The sequence below is a fragment of the Cryptomeria japonica genome, chromosome 8, assembly GCF_030272615.1.
Source record: "Cryptomeria japonica chromosome 8, Sugi_1.0, whole genome shotgun sequence".
Taxonomy (NCBI): domain Eukaryota; kingdom Viridiplantae; phylum Streptophyta; class Pinopsida; order Cupressales; family Cupressaceae; genus Cryptomeria; species Cryptomeria japonica.
Window position 1 is genome coordinate 239,692,473 of NC_081412.1, and position 23,032 is coordinate 239,715,504.

Consider the following 23,032-nt stretch of genomic DNA (forward strand, 5'->3'; position numbering starts at 1 on the left):
AAAGTAAACCTTGGTGCTAGTACGAGGACAACTGATGTCTACCATCTGGAGGCATCAACCAAAAGAATTATCACTCAGACCTGGAAAGATGAGAAAGATAAGAAAGAACTAAAGGAAACATTGAAACATATGGCAGAATACATAGAGACAATCAATAGTTCAAATCCACAACCACTTTTCAAAATACCATCTTCCTTTGATCCTAAGTCATCAACAAACTAGAGAGTCCTTGGGCAGATTCAAAAATGCAGGATGATTATAGAAGTTTTCATGGATTGGCTTGAGGGAATTCGAAAAGTTGGGAACAAAGTATTTCATTAATCTGAGCAAGGTATATGAAAATGGTCAGTCAGTTATGGATGAACTAGAAATAGAAATCACCAACTAGAAGAAGGAAGAAGCTAAATGGGTTGCGGTAGTAGTGCAGATGTAGGAGGTAGAGACATATGGGGTAATAAAATTCTTAAAAGAGAAACTTGTGCCAAATCTTGATGATAATGTTCTTTATGTTTGCAAAAAAGAATATAGAATGGAGAAATTTCTATATTACAACAAGCATATGGTGAATTGGCAAAATTGACGAATCATCTTGTTGAATTGATTACATCAATGCAAAATAATCTTAAATGCATAGGAATTAAGTGCATAAAAGAAGATGGAAAGACCATCGAAAGCCTTGAAGTCATAATAGAGTCATTTGAAGGAAATATAAATTATATGAAGGAGGCTAAGGCATTAGTTATCAATGACCTGTTGACTATGACTAAAATTGAATCCCTATTGTTCCTCTGCATCGAACACTTGGGCAATCACGCCAATCAAGTGGAGCAGGTTTGCAGAGAGAAAGAAGTGTGGAAGCAGAGAATTATTCACATTGAACTCCCACATTCTGCGCTTATCTAGAATTTCTCCGCAACTCAGGTGGATTGGAGGAATGCAACTACTACCCTATTTCCTGAAGTCGATAAAATGCATCTTAGCTTAGCCAAGTGTCTCCTTAATATTAGTTCTTGGCTTTTCATTTGTAAATTTATGTTTTAATTTTTCTATTTTAAAAACTACTTTGAAACTTCGAGGCAGAAAAGTAAAAACTTCCGTGTTCCCATGTTAATTGTTGGCCAGGTTGTGGCTATATATACATTTTTATAAGACTCTAAAAAGGTCCATGAAATTTTGATTTTTGGAACCTAGTACTTTGGATGCATACTGTTTGAAAAGACTTTGTTTTCATTTGTGAATGAAAGAAGAAGTTATTTGCTAGACTATGATCTGTGTATTGAGTCTTTGAAAATTAATCTCTGTGTGGGTTGTCTTTTCATATTTGCTTCGTGAAAGTCTTAAAACTGCTTATGCATCTTTGGTTCATTGGTTTGAAAATCATGTGTTGAATTTAATTAAAAGCAAAGACAAAGTTTGTGCGCTTTGTGTTGATTTATAATTTCAAGAAAAAAAGGAAAGTTTTAGCAATATTTGTGACATAGTGATGTACAAATGTTGAAAATGCCTTTAGATGCTTTTTGGTTAAAAGTGTCATGTATTTTCTTAAATTCATTGAAAATCAAATGGGGAGTTGTACCTAATACAATTCAGAGGGAAACTTAATAAAGTTCACCCAATTGATTGGTTGCAGATTAAGTTCTTTAAAGAGGGCCAAAGTTAACAAAACTTCCATTATTAATTTATCCAAAGGACAAATATGTTAACCAACATGGTTTAAAGTGAAACCCTGTTCTTGAAACCTTTATGGTCAAAAAACTTTTTCTATAAACTATTTATTTTGGCTAAAAGTACAATACAACTTTGTGCTTTTACCCACAAATAGTATTTCGTGTAAATAGAGGTTTTGGATTGAACATAAAAATATTGTAAGTAATGTTGGTTAAATAAATATTTTTTGGTCAAACTAGTTCACCCATAATATTGTTCCCATTTTTATGAGTAAAGCATGCATGAGGGTTGAAATAAATTAAACCTTACAATATTAAATACAATTAAGTGTAAATATGTATAAAAGCTTTATTACTTAGCCATCACAAAACATGTTTTCTCTATTGTTGGTTAAACTTAAGGCTAATATTGTACCCCTTTTAGTATGTTTAAATATAAATACAAAAAATATCTTTTGAATAATTTTTATGATTGATTACTTGGAAATGTATCGTGATCAACTATAACGCATTTTTTTTGTAAAATAGTAATGATGGACGTTGTTTTGATCAAGAAGTAAGCTACAAACAACCATAGTTATTTTGTTGATCAATACTTGCCATCACAAACATAATTGCTAGTAATCCATTGTATGCTAAATACCAGTAGTATTTATTTTATAAAAAAAGACGAAAAAAAACATTTTCTAGTTTTATTCTTATTGAAATGTGTATATTCAATTCTATTTATGACGGTTGAGTAGGTTGTTTATATTTTCTTATGTTGCCCTCTAGTTTGTAATAGACGTTCAAGGCTGATCTTGGGATTTGGGACATGTGCTTAACTGCATGTCATGGATCCTTGTCTCTGGCCAATGTGGCATTTGTTGATAGCTTGAGCTTTTGGTATAATGGCAACGATTTCCAACAAGTGGTATCAGAGCGTTGGGTTACGAGTTCGAATCCCATGGGTCGTGTTGAGGGGTGATTGTTGCCCTCTAGTCTATAATAGGCATTCAACACTGACCTTGGGATCTGGGACACGTGCTTAACCGCCTCCTATGGATCCTTGTCTTTGGTTGTTGTGGTGTTCATTGACAACTCGATCTTTTGGCGTAATGGTAGTGGTTTCCAATAGCTTAGACCTTAAAATAGTTAGTAAATAATCTCAAGTATAATAAGCTTGTACATTTTTTATTAGTCCTATAATAAAGATATAGGTTTGCTGACACTACATATAATTATGCACATATTTAGACTTGTAATTTGTTTTGTATGCAAGACAATCTAGGTTTGAAGGATGTGTATGTATTCTAATTGGTGGAATGTCTAGTATCAAGGTATGCATGTGTAGTAAATAGATCTTGTTCAAATAGATGTTGTTTTCTAAGTAAACTTTATAATGCATAAATTGATAGATAGATATATTTGGTTGTTCTCAATATCTACTCTTTATCAATAGTGTAATAATGTAAAGAAAATAAATACATGCATATATTCATTCATTTATATACACACATTATATATATATATATATATATATATATATATATATATATATATATATATATATATATATATATAATGTGTGTGTGTTGATGCATACATACGTACATACATATGCATATTTATGTGTGTGTATGTGCACAAAGTGTGAATGCCTATTGTAACCTATTTACGAAACCTAAATCGAGTGATGAAATGCCATTCCTTAAAATAAGTATTTTTAATGCAAAAAGTTTAGAGACTTTGCATGTCATGATAAATATGACTTAATCAACCTGGTTACAAATTGGTTAACCTTTAGTTAGTAAAACTTAGTTTTACCTAAAATATTTAATAAATTATATTGGTGTAATGTGTCCATGACATAATTGTATGAGTAAATTATTGTCTTTAGTTGGTAATTGTGAAATAGAGATGTGTGAACAATGACACACACATCCATATTGGATTGTAACTTTCTATTGTAAAAATTTGGCCAAGTTAATGCATTTTTTTATTTATCGATAACAGGTTTAATATTTGAATTGCTTGAAAGGAGAAAATTGCATGCCTTCAGCTGCTTTGCAGCTTTCCACTATCTTAAGACTATATGGGGTCTCGCCCCTACAAAACTCAAAATAAAACCCGAGACAGAAAACCACACCAGCTATGCCTACCACTAAGGTTACATTCTTTACATCAGTGAAAAACCACCCAAAAAAACCAATAGCCTACTCAAGAAACCAACCTACCAGAACCAGCCAAGGGCCTCCTCCCTGGAGAAGTTGGGGATGGCATGACTGGGTCCTGCATTGGACTGCACCATCCCAACATTGGTCGTGGTTTCCAACCATCCTCCTCACAAATCGCTGTGTTCTATGATATTCGCAATCTTCAGTGGGATTTGATGATGCACCAACGACTGCCCATCCTCACCAATCGGAGCCTGCGACTTCACCGGGGTATGCTTACCACACAGTTTTGCCCACTCCGTCTGTCCCATCTTCCGTACAAAGTGCAGCAGATCCCACCACCCTTTCCTTGCATCCTCCAACTAGGTTTCAACCGAGCGAGAGGTCGACCACACCACCAAAGGCTGCACTGCATCATTCTGCCAACCTAAGCGCCTCCACGACCCTTGCTCATTTCGCAAACCCACACCAATCTCTGCATATTCCACCAACTTCGCCATGCCACCTGACCATTTTGGTCTTAGAAGTAGAGACGCCACCCGCATCACCTCCTCCCTTGAACTTCCCACCATCAGCGCCAGTGCCACAAACAGGGACAATACGTCCAAATTAGTTCGCTGGCGACAGTCAGTGTCCATGAATTCATCCCCAAACATGAAATGAACAACCTTCCAAAATTCTTCCTCGTCCACCCTAAATACATTCTTCCGACGATGGCTTGAAATAGGGCCTCGAGAAGCAGGCATTTGGCCCAAAGTGAGTAGTGATAAATTTGCTTCCATCGTTCCCCTGCCACACAACCAAGAAACAATGCTCACAAAGGAAATTGCAATCCCTCTTCGCAGTGCCAAAAACAAGGACCATAATGTCACAACCCATTGCCACCCCATCCATTTATTACACCGCACACACCACCTCACACCACACATCGCTAGCAAATCCAAAGTTCCATTCACTGTCATCATTGCACCTACGCTACCATTTTCTCAACTTGCTGCCATTGCGGTGTACTCAATCCACATGAGCCTTCCCCACCCCTCAACATGCATATCTAAAATAGTTCACACATAGCTATTCACAACTTCTCGGTTCTCCTTTCATACTCAAAGCTTCTTCATACAAATTCTAAGGGATCCAAATCCCTTAATTCTTCAAAGAAATTAAAATGTTTAGCCAAGGAACCATTTGCACCTACGTTCGAGAGCACATCAACTTCTGCATTCACTTCCCTTAGAACATGCGATACTTTAAAATCCTCGAACCCATTCAGGAGGTCATGTATTCTTCTGATATGTTTATCCAAGTGCCAAGCATCCATCCAACCCCTAGCGATGCCATTCACCACTATCTAGGAGTCCCCTTCAAGGTGTAGTTTTTTCACCTCCAATTTGTTTGCCATAAGAATTGCTTCAATTGCCGCTTGATACTCAACTTTATTGTTAGTGCCATCCACCAATCTCTTCACTCCAAATGCTAAAATACTACCTTTCTCATCTCAAGCAATGACCCCTACGCCGAAGATCCCAGGATTTCCCCTAGACGCCCTGTCAAAGTTGATTTTGATCCATCCCCTATCTGGTGGCATCCACACATGACTTTTTTCAACAACCCTAGGAGGATAAGCCCTCGAAAGCCCATTAGCAGGGCACCAAGTTAATGCATTTTACAACTTACATTGTTAGTTAATATTATCTAATAGGTTATATGTTAGCAAGAGATATCATACACAACTAGAGGGTATCTAAAGTTGTATGATATAATATATGTGATAGAGTCAATAGACCACACTAGTTCTCATATAAAATGTATGTTTACAAAAATTTACATCTGCTACCCTTATGAAGGGCAGTGATACTTCTAGTTAGGTGTGTGAGTCCATTTGATCTTCGGGACTGTGGTGTGGCACCCTAGTCCTAGTTATTTTGGCTCAATTTGTAGCATCATGTACACATCCAAAATCCTCTCACTTTCATGCTTTCAGTATCTTAGTTTTAGATATGCAAGTTTGTTCAATTTCAAGTTCATTTGTGCTTCATTCTTTATCTCCTAGTCTAGATGATCATTCAAACCCTAGTTTTTCTCATCATTTGCAACAAGAGGAATATAAACCCTAAGAGATAATCCTTGGCTCTCTCTTTCTCACAAGAAGTATCCAAAGTGAGCTATCTCCCGAGGCTCTTTCGTATTCCCAATGTGTTGGCAAAAGTGGGATTAGGACCCAGTCACCCGATCTTGCTTTTCCCGCCTCCACATTTTGGTGAACCTGACTACTAATGTGTGGTTGGAAAACACCATCCTAAGTATTCTCTCCCTCTTGTAGTTGAAGATCGTCAAATGATTGATCATATAGACACATTGCATTTATCATGTATACATGAAAAAATTGCAAAATTATATGTTTTAAATTTTGTGTTTGTATGTTGGCAACTCTCATGTATAAATAGTTGAAATTGCAAATTTAATTATAAAAAATGCAAACAAGTGATGAATTTAATTGAAAGGAAACATTTCTATTTGTATTCTTGATGTTTGCATACTTTATTATTGTTTAAAGATGTCAATACATTCAGAAGATTAAGTATGCCAATATTCTTATTTAAGAAACAGTTGAGAGAATTTGATAGAAAATTTAGTTAATGAACTATAGTTTATTACATGTCACAACCTTAACAAAATAACCAACCACTAAAAGAGACCATCCCTTGGTTTGAAAGATATTTTCTACACATCCTCTTTTTTAATTTTTTTGGTGATACCTAAATTCTTTAATACACAGTAGACTAAAATTGAACCAATTAATCATTTGTATGGGGCATTATTTCTATATTATTAATGGTTATCTCCTTCAAGGCAATACATTTTATATAGTGAGCGAAGTACCATTCTTTTCTGGCATCATACCAATAGGAAAATCAAAAGGAAATGTATTGGGCCTTATTACCCCTTACTCTAAATTCTTTATCTATCTACTCCTTATCCTTTTGTCCCAAAGAATAGAATTTTGCTTGTACAACCCAAGATAAAGTAACAAACATTCCAATGGTTATATTTGGGAGTTTAACCCCTAAGGTTCTACAAATAACTTCACAAACCTACTCATCAAATCACATATCCTTATATTTTTCATGATGAGTGTGTAGACCTTGTGAACCTCTTAACTTTTCTCCTCTTTGTTCCCTTTTCTCTATCAACAAAAGCAAATGAATCTTTACAATAACATTGCTCAGTTGATTGGCTCGAAAAGTGCTCATCACAAAAACCTTGGCCTTCCATTTAGTTTCGATCAAAGGGTACACATTATTGTTTAGGAACAACATGTATTGACTAAGCCATCTAAAATACACTCAATCACTTATATGAAAACAAGTTCTTCCAGAGATTAGTCAATGAACACTTAGCGAAACTAAATTAAAAAACACCTCATCTTTATAATTTAGACTAATGTAAAACTTAACCTTTTATTATTTTCTAACCTTCATTTGCACCTCTTCTTTGAGCTAAATAAGAGAACATGGTTAAGGATGTTCCATAGCTTTTAGCTCCTACTCATCTATAATTTTTGAAGAAATTAGTTTTTCTCGAGAGTGCATGTTAAACAAAGCATCTATTCGTTGTAGCTCTTCTTCCTCAATTGCCTTCAAAATTTCATCCACAATACACACATCTTTATGCATAACATAAGGTATTATATTGTTTGAATTAGAATCTCCACTATTCTCCTTACTTTTGTTCATGACAATGATGTTGCTAATATCTATTCTTCCCTTTCTCAAAGACGGTGTTGAAATTTTGGGTGAAATGTCTAATATTATTCATTAGTGTGATAATACCTCTTACAATGGCCATAATGAATTTGGTCTAACCTTTTCTTCTATCCTTTTGGATATTATTATTAGCATTTTTCTTTTACCCTTAACTTTATACTTGCTGTTTTGTTCTCCTTGCCATTGCCAATTTCTATTGTGCTTATTTTCAAACCTAGGCATGGAGAGACATCTTGCTTAGGTTTGATTCCCTCTTCTCATGAGCGATAGGTTCATGTGAGCCAATAGTCATGAAATATGGGTCAACGAGTTTAACTAGAAAATTATGCCATTGCATCGTCATATAAATATCATTATTTGACACACTGTAAGAATACCTCCCACTTATCAATGATGAGCTAAATGTTGTATAGTGATAAAAATACACAACCTTGTCAAAGGCTTTGTAAGCTAAGTGAGTTTGGTTTTTTGGAAAAACTCCATAGTTAGGCACACTTGAGTTGGAGTAGTACTAGGATGGGCGACGTTTTAGGAAGTTTTGATGCTTTACCCCTACAAGCATGTAATTCCCCCTACTATATATAAGCATGTTTAACAATTACCTAATTTCAATACATTCATAACTCAAATTGATTTCCTTAATTAGGAGATAATTCCTATATAAACTTAATAATAGTAGATCCGAATCATATACTTATCACAATGCTCAATTAATTATTCATAGTTTCATAAATCAGAGATAGGGCTTGAAGCTTACCTTATATTTGTAGAGTGGAGGCTCAATTAAGATAACCTACACCAACAAGGAAAGGCACACACCTACACACATATTCATTCTTAACTAGTTATAATCTATTTCGCTGTCACAACAAAGAGGGAGAGAGTATATGAGGCATGAAAGGATTTATTGGGTTTGTTGTCTACCAAGCCCAAGGAGTGGTTGCTTCTAACCTCCTTGCCAGACTTGGTGGCATGTATTTATGTCCTTTCAAGCTTCTATACCCTTACACACATCTCCATCTTGGTGAGTTTGGCATGGGAGCAGTAATTGGTTCCTTGACTTCATGGTCCTTATGACTACATGTGAGCCCCTCGTCACCATTGGAATACTCCCTCATCCTTCTCACACATGATGGTCTTAACACAAATAGTTTCTAATGAATTACTTTATATTGATTGTCTAATGCCTACGGTAACATAATGAATTTTTAGTACAACAATGACTTTGATATAAACTAACAATACAAATTTTATGGCTTCCCATTTAATATTATTTTTTGTAGTCTCTAATATAATTAGACACCATCAAATATTGATAGGAAACCCTTTATCATCATGATGTATGTAATACAAGGGATATGTTGACTTATGAATCGATAATAATGGATGGTTGACCTTTAACAGTGATTGTTGATCGTTTCCTATTACTAGTAGCAGTCTTTGCCTTCTTCTATATTCCATCTAATTACTTCTTACTATATTAACTTAAGGTATGACTGTCATACATATTGCAGTCTATATTAATTTTATTATTAAATTCAACATAAGAACATTATCAGGTGTCATATATTAAGCATACATACTAAGCACATCCCCATGCATACCACCAAGAACAAGGATGTTATTGCCTATAATCTAATAACAGTTCTAATCTAATTTGATTGATGGTGATGTCAATGGATGCTTTGATTCCTTTCCTTTATATCTCTCATTGTGAAGGAAAGGTCACACCTCTTCATCATGTATGCCCTTTAGCAAGAGACACACCTTTTCCATCATTAGCTCCCTTTGAAATAGTGCAACTATTCATTATATATACCCTTTCAAAGGGACAAAACCTTTCATGATCAAATCTACATTTCTTATTTGAATAAGATCTCCACTTCTGATTCTCAAATTATCCCCCTCTCAAATGAGTTTCTCTTCTCCCTTTTATATCTCATATTTGAGGGAGTCACAACTTTTCATTCCATGTCTTTTAATAATTCATTAACTTAATTAAATTTTAATTAAATTAAATTATATTCTTTTATATTTTAATTATTTTGGTCGGTAATAAATATATTTTATTAATATTATGAAAATATGATAACAATAAAGTATTAAGCATCCACCCTGGCCATCCAAAAACCAGACCATACACCCGATCAAGGTCTAGAAATATCACAAACCCCCCCCACAAAATTTTTCCACAAAACCATCAAAATGAGCATGTTAATTGCTCGATAACGGTTGTAGTTCATACATTCATTGTTTTACAGAGTCACAACCCTCAACAAAGACTACCAACATGATTGAGAAACACAAAAAAGATATTGCATTTAAATATTTGGACCAAAGCCCTCTTGAAACCTAGACAAAGAAAGCACCGCGTCCATTGTTCTCTTCCTCAACCTAACTTCTTGATCCACCTTCACCTTGGCCACCTCGTTCACCGCCCTTAGCGCAACTTCCACTCTCATAAGCTCTAAAAATGTCTTTAGAGCATCCCAACCCCATTTTGCAAGAGCCTTGAATCTTGCCTTCATTTCATCTTCTTGCCATCGTACAAAAGGAATATAATTCAGTGGCTCATCCACTCCTTCAGAGACATCAATGCCCACTCTAGGGATTTCCCATTTGAAGATAGAATCCATGCCCAAGAGATACTCTTATGATATTAGAGCTCTCAAAATCCTCTTCACCGTGTCCATTTAAACCCCATGTTGCAGTTAAGGAGTATATCTCCATGTTTGTCCTATATGGCCTATACATGCAATCGCCTCCCCCATAATTAACTTCACCGCCTACAACAATCTCTCATCCTTGAATAGGAAAAGATCATGCAACTGTTTATTTGTGACCTTACCTACAAAGGGCACTAAACTCTTCTTTGTTTTCAGTGTAAAGCTCACCTCCATTACTCCAATCACTACAATATCACCACCTTCGCAACCATATCTTGCTCACGCTTCAAACCAACCTCTAGAGGAGACAAAAAGAGACTAAACAAAGATTATACATAATTACTCTAAAGTTCCTACAAAGAAAATTATAACCATCAAACCATCGTCGCCATTCCCAACACCTTCTTCCTTCCCATGCCAACAATTACCATTTTCATTAATGCATTGTCCTTTCTTTTAAATCATTCCTTTCCAATCGATGCGACATTAACTTCACCACCATACCGAGCCAATTACCTTGGCCAAACTCCCACCTCTTTGTACTTGCTCAAATCTAGGAGCTGCCATAAAAAATTAGACTTTGCCACACGTCACCTATTTGTAGATTGCGAAAATCTTCAAGGTGATATTCCTATAGCTCTTTGAATGATGTGACCCATTTTGACAACACATCAACCACATCATTCCTAGTCCTTCGCACATGCGAGACTTTGAAGTCTCTAAATAAGTTTAAATCATTTTTAATTTTTTAACATATTTATTTTAAAACCATGTCCGTGTTTCTCCTTTTATAATTGCATTTATGATTATCAACGAATCACCTTCCAAATGAAATTTCGTAAATCCAAATTTTAAACCCCATTCAACCGCCAAAAGAGCTGCCTGAGCCTTCGCTTCATTATTCATACCCTTCTCCAGTCTCTGAGCTCCCAATGCTATAATGTTTCCATGCCAATCCCTAAACATCACCCTTGCACCTGAATCTCCCAGATTACCTTTAGATGCATTGTCAAAATTTGCCTTAATCCACCCTTCCTCCAGTGGTTCCCATTGAGCTTTAATCTGTACACTTGCTGACAATAGAGACAGATCATCTCGTCTAGGCCCATGAATGAGCCATATTTTAATTTTATTCTTTTTCATTATAATTTTATTATTATTATTTACCACTAAAGTCTATTTCAAATTGGGGACATTACAAAGCATCATCTAGATGAAATAAGTGCTAAGTGGGCCATTCATTCTCACAAGAGAGGGGTTCATGCGAACCATTACTCATGAAATATCGATCAATACATTTGACTAAAAGACAATAAAATGAATCTTGATATAAATATCATATTTGACACATTACACAATAAAATGCCTCTTATTATCAAAAGACTTATTTTTTTGACTCAACATTAATTACAAAATTCAATATAAAATAAACCATATTATACACTATTCTATACATTAAAAACAACCTAATCTCTATAAATCTCAATATAAAAAATATAAACATTCAATTTTCACTACTACCTATATACCAACTACATCAATAATTTTCTTTACAAAAACCCTACAACGCAAAGAATTAATTGTTTTAAATTTATCTAGCTAGTCTCAAATACATCTTCATCTAACTCACATCTTCATAACGAGTCAAAGGAAACCATGTTGAAATAAATCCATAATCTTGTTAATAAAAATATTTATTATTTCATTCACAACCTCACCAATTTACGAAGCATTTGATTGCACATCTGTTGTATATAAAGGGCGCTTACAGTATTAGGCTCTAAAATCTACTCGTCAAGCAAAATAGTTTGTATAGAACTCCTTCTCTTTAAACAGGGGTTTAATATGATAAAATTGTCGCAGTTTCGAAAACTCTTTTAAACCCAGCTAAAACCCTAACGTCTATTTTCCATTTCCAAACTAACTAAATGTACAGTCAATTGCTGTTCGTTTTTTGCTGAAGTTGCTGATGAGATGCACGCCAGAAACACGATAGCGGGCGCTGCTCGTCGCTGTAAAAAACTCGGACTTAATCGTCAATGCCCGTTATATGAAAACACCCTTCAATCAGAGGCTTTTTCGGAGTGTGCTGAAAATGGCTTACTGTCGGTTGTGATAGGTAAAACCCTTAACACGGTCGGCAGAGGCGCGAAATCCCACTTCGTTCGTGGGTTTTATAGCTCATCCAGCGCTAATCCTCAAAATGATGATGACTGCGATGCATACAGCTCGGTCACAAGTTCGATTCACAGGGAGGAAGAGGGCAAGGCCTCAACCGTGGAGCCTATTTGGAACGCCGCCTACAGAGCGAAGGTCGACGAAGTTGTCTTCGGCATCAAACAAAACGGACAGAAAAATAATGCTTCAGAGAGTGCTTCGGGAGACAGTGCGGAAAAGTCTGAAGGAGGTCGGGGGTTGCAGGCCGCTGAAGAAAAGCTCAAGAAGGCTAAGGAGTTGATTATGAAGGAATTTGCAAAGGAGAAACAGAAAATCGTTTCAAAGAAGGTTGAAGGAAGTCCATGGATGCAGAAGGAGGAGGCCATGGTTGGACTTGCTGAGAGAAAAGAGAAATTTATGAAGGGGAAGGGTCAATTTGCCAACGTAAATGAAAAACATGATTCTAAGAAGGTCAAGGGACGTCCACTGGCTACGCAGAAGGAGGCCAACCAGAGAGTTACAAAGGAAAAAGATAAATTTGTTAAGAATAATGATAGATTTGCCAAGGAAGAGGGGAGTTTTGTTCTGCGGAAGCTTAAAGGAGCTAGGAAAAGTGAGACGGTTGAATCAAAGAAGGTTAAGGGAGGTTCGTCGGTTGAAGAGGAGGCCAAGGGCAAATTTACCAGGGAGAAGGATAGAGTTGCTAAGGAAAGGGATGAATTTGCAAAGAGAAAAAAAGATAAATCTGCAAAGGAAAAGGAAAACATTGGGAGGACAGCTAATGAATTGGACGAGGGTGAGGACGAAGATGAAATAGAAGGTGAAATGCTACAGACTGATGAGGATATTGATGAGTTGTTTCCCCAGCATAGTTCCGAAGAGAAGGAACGGATGGCTTCGGAGTTGACCAAGGCTATAAGCTCATTCAAACTATCATATGAAAGTAATGCTACGAACGGTCCTTCAAAAAAAGGTTCCACGAAGTTTGAAGAAGGGTTGCTGGAGGAATCTACTTCCGTGACAGGCAAGCAGAAAGAGAATAGGACAGCTGTTAAGGGAACTGATAAATTTGTAAAGGGGAAGACAAAAGTTGGAAATGAATTAGAGGAGGAGGAGGAGGACGATAGATTAGGTGAAATGGATCAGACTGAAAATTCTACTGAAGATTGGTCCCCGCACTTGAATCCCGTAGAAAAGGAGTGGAGGTCTTCAAAGTTGGCCAGGACTTTACTCGAAGCTTCTTTGGCACAGCCTGATGACGAATTGGAGGAGGAAAAAGAAGGGCACGTTAGGGAAGAGGACCAGAAATCGCTCTCTGTGGGGATTATTGGGCCGCCCAATGCTGGAAAGTCGACCTTGACAAATTTCGTGGTTCGTCATTAACTTTTCCTTCCAAGTTTTGATTCACGAATTGCAGTGTGTAGTATATTTGACATAATTTTAGATTGATAAACATTGATTGCATTTTTCAATTTATATTTGCTTCTATAATCTTATTGCCATGAATGCAATCCATTCATGCACCTGTGACATTCTTTCTTTTTATTTTCAACAATTACATTGCTCACCACAATAAAGCGTTGATTTATTTATTTCTAATCATACTTAAGAGGATCCTGGCTGTGTTAGTGCGTATTTGCATACTGTCAACCATCCGTGTGTCTGAGCAGCAAAGCTCTCAAAGAGTATTAGAATATTTCACATGGTGGTGTATTTACTAGCAAAATGTTTATTTGTCAAATACAAGTGGCAGAATCTACCCCAAAACCAATGTCCCATCTGAGTCCATTGTCAAATGGGTCAAATCGGAGTTAAACCTATATATATTCAATTAAATATATGCCAAACTTATATGATTCGAAACAGAAAAGGGGTCTACCTTTTCAGTGATAAACGTTATTAATTTCAGTAAACTAATGACTCTGGATGCGAGGTTCCCACGGGCAAGACTAGAGTTAATTTTTTTCCTGTACATATTGCCCACTTTGCTTACAAAATTAACATATTGATTTCTTGTCGTCTTGTAGATAGTTAATTTTCAATGCGGTAGTTTTCTTCTCACTCCGTGCTTTAGAATGGACGAATACTGTATTTCCTTTGTCTAAGCTTCTTGTATATCTAGATTGACATTATGTAGTGGTTAAACCTTTTTCATCATATAATTATCAGGTATTTGTATCAGAAACTATTAACATCTTCTTCAACCGTTCCTTTAGAAGCAATATATAATGTTACATTCATTAATCACAATTTGTTTAGTACTTTGAATTTTTATGTAGATGCTTCTAATAGGATTGTAAGACATTATAATTTAGTCACACATTCTTCACGATAAGCTTGATAATATCCACATATATAATAATGGCAATAAGACAATGTAGAAGTTGCATCAAACCCAATACAATTGATGTTTGTGGCCCTTGATGCCCTAATATCCAATATATGCAGAAATAGAATAAATTCTTGAGGTAGGGTAACGCCATAAAATATTCCTCATGTAAGCAGCTCCCTATGCTATATCTCCAACAGATCCCAAACGCTATGCCATACTCTTCTCATGTCCTTACAATAATTTTCACCTACTTTATATAGACCTCCTCTTATTAACATAATGGAGAGGCAAACCATTAAACCCACTAAGCCTAATAATTGCTAAATATAATAGTGTTCCACGGAAACGTGTTTCGCCCCAGGCCCAAGTCCCCCCCGTCCCTGAAACTTCTTTCTCTTTGTCCCCCCGTCCCTGAAGCTCATTCTCCCGTCTCCTTGTCCCCAACGGCCGTGGAACACTGAAATATAATTAATTACACTAGTTTTCTACATGACCCAATGCAATTAACTTAAGGAATTTGTGTAATGTCCCCTTTTGGGATATACATGAAATTTGCCCAAAAATAACAATAACCAAAATACAATTTATTTACAAGAGTATTCTTTTACCAAATTTCACCATAGTAATTGAATTTAGGAAAATAATCAATTAACATTAAAATAATAATGGAGACTCTTATTCTAAACATGCACACTATAACTTTAACCATATTAGAAACATGAGGGGAAAACACCATAGGATGCCGGGAGACTATCCTCCTCAATTAAACCCAAGGGCGCTGAACATCTAACCCCTTGGCCCACAAGTACCAACTCAATGGGGGCTTACAAGTGCCAACTCAATGGGTGTCTAACTCATACTCTTGTATCTTTCTATTATGTTTCATTGCCAATTTCTAATATGATTGCTTTACTAAAATCAATAAATAATTACTTATCCTAAATCCTTGTTGGATTGGCAGTCTAATTTATAATAAATAAATTAAAGACTTCATGAGAGATATCATGATAAACATTAGATTTTATATATTGCATACCACGCACTTTGTTCTAAATATCAAATGGCTATCTTAATTCTGAATTCTGTTCAAAACTCCAATTGCTGATCTTGGTCGATGTCTTTGTTGGAAATGTGAGTATGTATGGTTCTCATTGATGTCAAACTTGGTTATCGGTCCGGATATGCTCTTGGTTGTTGTAGTTGTGTTTTGGGTTGCAGATTGAATTTGATATTTTGGTGTTGGTTGTGTATTTTGTTTCTGGTTTTACAGAAGGTGGTTGTTTCTGTTTTCTGGCAGTAAGAGTGTCTGTTAGACTGGTCCGGAAAGTCTTTGATAGCCTCTGGATATGTTGCAGTTTGTGTTGTGGTTTAGTGGATGTGATCTTATGGCTTGAATAATATTCTCAATGTGCTTCTCTAGTGGATTCTCTATTCTGCAAGAGAGCTATGTTGATTTGTGTTTGGGATATTCAGTTGTGTTATAGTTCGGTGTGTCCGATTGGGCTATCTTGATTGGATCATGTTCTTTGGTCTGGATATGCATTGGAGAATGAGTTAGAGTATTGTTATGGGTCTCACCATGGCGTGTGGAGATCCACGTGGCATAATTTGCATCGGAATATGTCTTTTGACCAATTATTTGATGAGTTCTATTGCCTATCTACACGTTACATTTGATGGTGACTTTGGAGGATGAGTTAGTATGTGCAGATTGTTGGATTCATCTTGGAAGGATGTTTTATGATGTATTTGGGTCCCCTCTTTCTCCTAGGGTGGACTCCGTTGAGTATTTTTGGTCCAAGTGGCTCATTTTATGCAATATTGCTTATTCCGATTGTGATCGATCCTTAGTTAAAATTTTGATGATCAATCTTATATTTAAGGAATAAGCTTGTATGAGTTGTGTGTGGAATGTGTGTGAATTGATGAGAAGTGTATGTGAATGATAGGCAAATAAATCTGAGTTTGTGAATGTGTGAAAGTCAGTTTGTGAAGAGCTTTGAAGAAGATATATTCTGGAAAATAGTGTGTAGAGAGAGTGATAGAGTTCAGAGATGTTTGCCATGATATTGGTCACTTGATTCTAATGTTCAAGGACAATTTCATGTTTAGGAGATCCTTCTCATATTAGTTCTGTTATTTCTTTTGTTGCTGAAGAACAGTGGGTCCTTTGGCAACACTTTGTATCTTGCCCTAAAGCAGTGTGCCTCAGCTGGGCAAGTCCATGTATCTTGCCCTAAGGTAGTGTGCCTTAGCCTGCATGCCCTTCAGGGGTTGTTTCTCTTTGGTAGTGAGCCTAAAAAATTGTAATCATTCATATTCATATTGAGAGTTAGATTCTCACCGTGGTTTTTTCCCTGTTTGAGTTTTTCACGTAAATCTGGTATTTTTGTGTTGATTATTTTGTGTTTTTAGTATTGTTGTAGGATGGTTAAATGCTGTTTATAATTTATCTATATTGAAGTTTCGGATTGATTCACGCCCCCTATTAGTTCGGGTTCAACAGCCTTCTCTCAAATGAAGATCTGCCTTATATATCTCTTAAGAGGGATGGAAGGACACATCTCTTTGCCAAGATCACCACCCCTTTCAAATGAGGCATATCTTCCAACTGACCACTGCAGTTCTCGGCTGCCCCTTTTAATAATAATTATTCTTTCTTTTATTATGGCCAGCCTCTTGTTACTTCCCCAACCTTAGTCGGCCTTCTTTGGCTATTATTACTTTATCTAATCCTAGTTGGCCCCTTTATTAATTATCCTGCCTGGACTTCTGATTTGTATTTGTAAAGGTTGCAATCTATTTCAATGAGCTGTGCTTTGGTGGAAGTATGATGCTAGGTTGGCCCTTGACTTTGCAAACCACTATCGTTACTATTAATAGAGGCTGCAATCTGAGTTAGGGACATGACAATTTGTGCTACATGTTGACATCTCCATCAACCTATATATGTGAATTAGGAAATGATTGGAATTTGGAATATATAAATTTGAACCATAGTGGGTTTGCATTCTTTTTATCTGCGATCCGTCTATCCTGTTAAATTTGAACCAGAATATATAAAGAAATCAGAATTTTTAAGAATAACAAGGACACAAAAGACTTATCCTGGGAAAACCCTCCACCTGAGGGTGAAAATCCAGCCCACACAAATATGATCTTTATTATATCTTTGAAAATGAATACAACTGTTGATAGTTTCAGATTACTATCAATCACAATAAGATAAGATTGATTGTTTACAAATCAATCATGACAATGAAGTCAAAAGATACATCTCGTATACATTTTATAAACCTTCATAAGTCTGAAATCACTGAACACAGAAAAACATATAATATTAATGAACTGACAGACTACATACACAATGTTCTCAACTTGCTACAAGACAAATTAGAGAAGACAGCAATATATAACTATCCATCTGCCGAAGAAGAAGAGCCACGAAAATGGAAGAGCGATGAATATAAAGAATCGGAATTGCAAGTGAAGAGACTCTTGAAGGAAGAGGAAAAGACACCAACAACCACATCTTCACCGACAACCACATAGACATGAAAAGTCACCGACAGCCACATAGACATGAAAAGAAAATGGAAGCCAATGAACCGAAGCAGGATAAATAAAGGTAACTGAATCCACAAGATAAATAAGAGACATTGCATCTTGGATCTCTATTGCAGCTATACCTTCAACACTCCCTCTTAGCAAGAGAGAGATCTTCATTTCATCATCTCATGACAGATACATACAACTGCAATCAAAGAAAGTTAAGAGAGTCTCATCACAAATTTTATTCAATAAAGTTGTTATCTCAGCATAACAATATTCACCATAGCTACTCCTAGAGGATGAATGAAACCAGAAATAAAAATCATAAAATCATACACATGACTTCCACCATAGCTACTCCTAGAGGGTGGAACAAGGGATTTCACCTCGAACTTCTCTCGCAGAGAAGAACTCATTAACCAAGGGATTTCACTTCGAACTTCTCTCGCAGAGAAGAACTCATTAACCAAGGGATTTCACCTCGAACTTCTCTCGCAGAGAAGAACTCATTAACAAATTCTTCAAGACAATGAGGCTCTTGAAATGTCAAGACTCCCTTTGAAGTTGAAATGTCATATTCTCATTTTAAAATAAGAAACCTTCTGAATTTACATTAGACCTTGGCTCCTCCTGAGGTGTCCCTATGTTGATTTCTGCAGAAGAAGCTAGATGAGAAGACCGGATTCTGCAATCTCGAGCAATGTGACCATATTTGTCACACTTATAACATTGAATGTGGGATAAGTCCTTTTTCGGTTCTGAAATAGGATCTGATTCTTTGTCTCTATCCCTCTTTCTTCTTTTGCTTTTTTCCATAGAAGAATGAGTAACAAGGACTTGATTTTCCATATCATGATGATTACGCCCAATACCTCTCGCCTCCAATCTGCATTCCTCTTGAATACAATCAGCTCTCAACCGATCAAACTTGTGTAGATCATTTCTTCCACTAATACCTTGAATGAAATATTCCCAAGAGTTGGGAAGTCCATTCATGACTAACATCACCAAGTCTTTATTAGCAAAAGGTTCTCCAATTGCACTGAGCTGATCCTTTAACTCTGTAATTTTCATAAGTATGAAACAACTGATTCTTCTTTATCCATTTCAACATGTAGCAGTTGACGTCTCAGGGCTAGAGCTCTGCTGGTGTTGTTGAATTCGTATAGATCCTTCAGAGTCTGAAACATTTCTTTGGCTGAACCCAACTTAGAAATAATAGGAACCAGATGATCCTTAACGGAATTAATTATAATTTTCTTAGCCATAGTCCTATTCTTTGTCCATTGAACTTTCTCTGCATCAACAGAAGATTCTGCAACATCTGTTGAAACATAATCAAGGAGATCATTCTCTTCTAGAGTAATCAGAATTCTAAATTTCCAAGAAGAGAAATTTGATAACCCATCTAGCCTATCTTCTACTTTCAATCTGTTCACCATTATGAATGACTTAGGCAAACAACTGAAAGAAATAAAGAACTTAAAAATCTTGTTCTGGTTCGATCTTCTAGACCCACTCTGATACCATGTTAAATTTGAACCAGAATATATAAAAGAAATCAGAATTTTTAAGAATAACAAGGACACAAAAGACTTATCTTGGGAAAACCCTCCACTTGAGGGTGAAAAACCCAGCCCACACAAATATGATCTTTATTATATTTTTGAAAATGAATACAACTGTTGATAGTTTCAGATTACTATCAATCACAATAAGATAAGACTGATTGTCTACAAATCAATCATGACAATGAAGTCAAAAGATACATCTCGTATACATTTTATAAACCTTCATAAGTCTGAAATCACTGAACACAGAAAAACATTTAATACTAATGAACTGACAGACTACATACACAATGTTCTCAACTTGCTACAAGACAAACGAGAGAAGCCAGCAATATATAACTATCCATCTGCCGAAGAAGAGCCACGAAAATGGAAGAGCGATGAATATAAAGACTCGGAATTGCAAGTGAAGAGACTCCACGAAGGAAGAGGAAAAGACACCAACGGCCACATCTTCACCAACAACCACATAGACATGAAAAGTTACCGACAGCCACAACTTCACCGACAGCCAAGTAGACATGAAAAGAAAACGGAAGCCAATGAACCGAAGCAGGATAAATAAAGGTAACTGAATCCACAAGATAAATAAGAGACGTTGCATCTTGGATCTCTATCGCAGCTATACCTTCAACACATCCCAAGTAAGAACAGTCCTTGTCATCCTCATCAATTGAAAGCCTAAATGGTCTTTACAAATCTGTATGAGTATGTATAAATTCTAAATTAGCATATGTATAAATTGTGAATTAGCGTATTGACTGTATAAATGCTAAATATACTATTGAAACAACCTTCACCTATGCCTTTGAGATTGTAATAACCTCCAATGTATTTTTCCTAATTATTTAATTGAAGGGACCAATTTGTATGCAATCTTTTTCATTGCTATTATCTCAATTGTATCTTTGGTTTGCATAGCAATGCTTTAATCTTGATATAATCTTGTAAAACCATACTATGAAATGTGATAGGTTATAATTTCACAGCCAATTGATATTTATTGTGCGCTTGATCAATAGTTACAATGACTAACAAATTGACCTTAACGAGATTGATCTTGATTCTGGGTGGATTGCAAATGATGATGTCCTTGATCTTAAGGATTTTGATATCCTAACAGATACCAGTCTTGATAGTGATTTGGTTGAATGATTTAGGAGAGGTGTTGACCTAGAAATTTTGTCTTCAAGACCTGCAACTTTCTAGTGTAGCAATTTTGTAGCAGCAAGAGTTGTTGGTTACGACTGATTTTTTGGAACTTTGTAGTAGCAATTGCTGCCCTCTTTCCTTATGGTTATGCAGGGCTGTAATGGTTTTAATCGCATGTCTTAGTCATTTTAAACTACCATTTATTTAAGATAAAGCATTCAATAGTCAATTAGGCTATGTTATGTCTATTCTGAGAGGATTGTTTAAAGATGGAAACACTAGGTTTTCTTTTTTGCCGTCCTTATACTAAAGTTGTGTGGCAATATTGCTGGAGGTATTGTGCATGTGACAAACATACGTCATGAGACCTACCCGTGGAGTAAAATCACATTCCATACCATCCTAAATCATAATAATTTTAAACTATAATTTGTTTAATGGCAAGAAAACTTCTATATTTACTTTATCCATCTACATTGGACTAGAGTAGCCGGAAACTCCTTTGTCCCTCCCTGGGCACACGTATTCCCGTATCTGAAACAAATACGTATCCAATACAGCCCAGATACACATTGAATATTGTACCCACATGTGCCCAAAAACCTTGATTTCCAACCATGCTAGATACTATGTGATTTGATTTTTTTAAAATTTGACAGAAATTTTTCGTAAATTTAATTTTAAAGAACTTCATTCATGCATTTAAAAAAAAAATGGTATAAACAAAACTTACACCCAATGAGATAGAAAAATGAAATGTTTTCCTATTTGAGTGACCCATTTTTGGGGTTATCTTGCAATGCAACTCTACTATTTTTGCATATTGTAAAATGTTAAATCAACTTATTGTTATTTATATAGCAATTATGTGTGTATATTGCTTTTGAAGTAACGAAAATCTCCTCGAATAACTTAGAAAATTGTGTTAAATATGTGTATGTGTTTTTTTATGAATGATGTATCCAGCCATATCCATATTGGGGGTCTTAAAAAATAGCCGTATCCGTATCTGATACCATATCCGCATTTGTATCCGTATCCAATACCATATCCACATTTGTATCCGTATCAGTGTCCATGCAATTTTGCATTGGACAAGTTAGATTATGAGATAGTAGAACAAATATATGAATGTGAAATTTGCTGAAATCCATCTCAACTATAAATAATGGTTATATTCCTTTAAGGCTAGCATGGCCAAATTCATGTATTTTAAATTCTTCAGTAAGAAGCTAACGATATCGGTTGGACAAGATTTTACTAATGGTAAATTTGTTGCTGCTGGTTTATTTGTTATATTTTGCTTTACATTGCAACATCACAGAAAATTTAAACTCAGACATGCTTAAGAGAAGGTGGGAAGGAGAAAACTAGAGCGGCTGCTAGATGTTTAAAAGAAGGCGGGAAGGGTTCCAAGAAAACTAAACCAGCTGCCCCTTAACAAATGAATAGGAATATTCGAGGGATATTGATTGCAATTTCTATTAACATGGCTTCTAAGAGTGACCAGCAAGCTGTTAAGATTTTACTTCCATATTAATCTCTACATGCTACCCAGCTAGGGTCGGATTTATGTAGAATGAATCATATTAATAATATTTGTTTGTCCAAGTTGTATATACCAATCCTAATCTGGCCGGCAAGCTTATGGCATTAGGTATCTATTATAAAACATACAGTAACATGTTTTGGCTGCCTATGTTCAGAATACCATTTAACTATTCTTGAAAAATAAGAGCTTTGCAACGAAAACAAGTGTCTCAACTAATTAGTAACAAACACCAAGTAATTCTAGGTCCTCCCATCCCATAGGTCATGATTAATAGCAGCAGTCATTTAATATTTTGTATTTTTAATCCTGGTGTTCAATATAAGAAATCTTTTACACAACCCTTAAGCAAAAGATATCAAGACTGATAGAAAAGAAGAGAGGGAACTTGAATGGCATCCAAACCCAACTTGGTGCCTAGTAAACCCTCCAATCTGCTAGCAATCTTCTTCCAGCTCCTTCCCCA

The 23,032-nt window shown here is 35.8% G+C and overlaps 1 protein-coding gene across 1 annotated transcript in view; it reads left to right on the forward strand.

The window, feature by feature from the left end:
• The first annotated feature begins 12,032 nt into the window (after positions 1-12,032).
• LOC131033218 (uncharacterized) overlaps positions 12,033-23,032 on the forward strand; it is a 149,616-nt gene continuing 138,616 nt past the window's right edge. Inside the window, exon 1 of the mRNA XM_057964380.2 lies at positions 12,033-13,781. Coding sequence (XP_057820363.2) covers positions 12,228-13,781 — 1,554 coding nt within the window. The 5' untranslated portion in view covers positions 12,033-12,227. The remainder of the gene's footprint in view (positions 13,782-23,032) is intronic.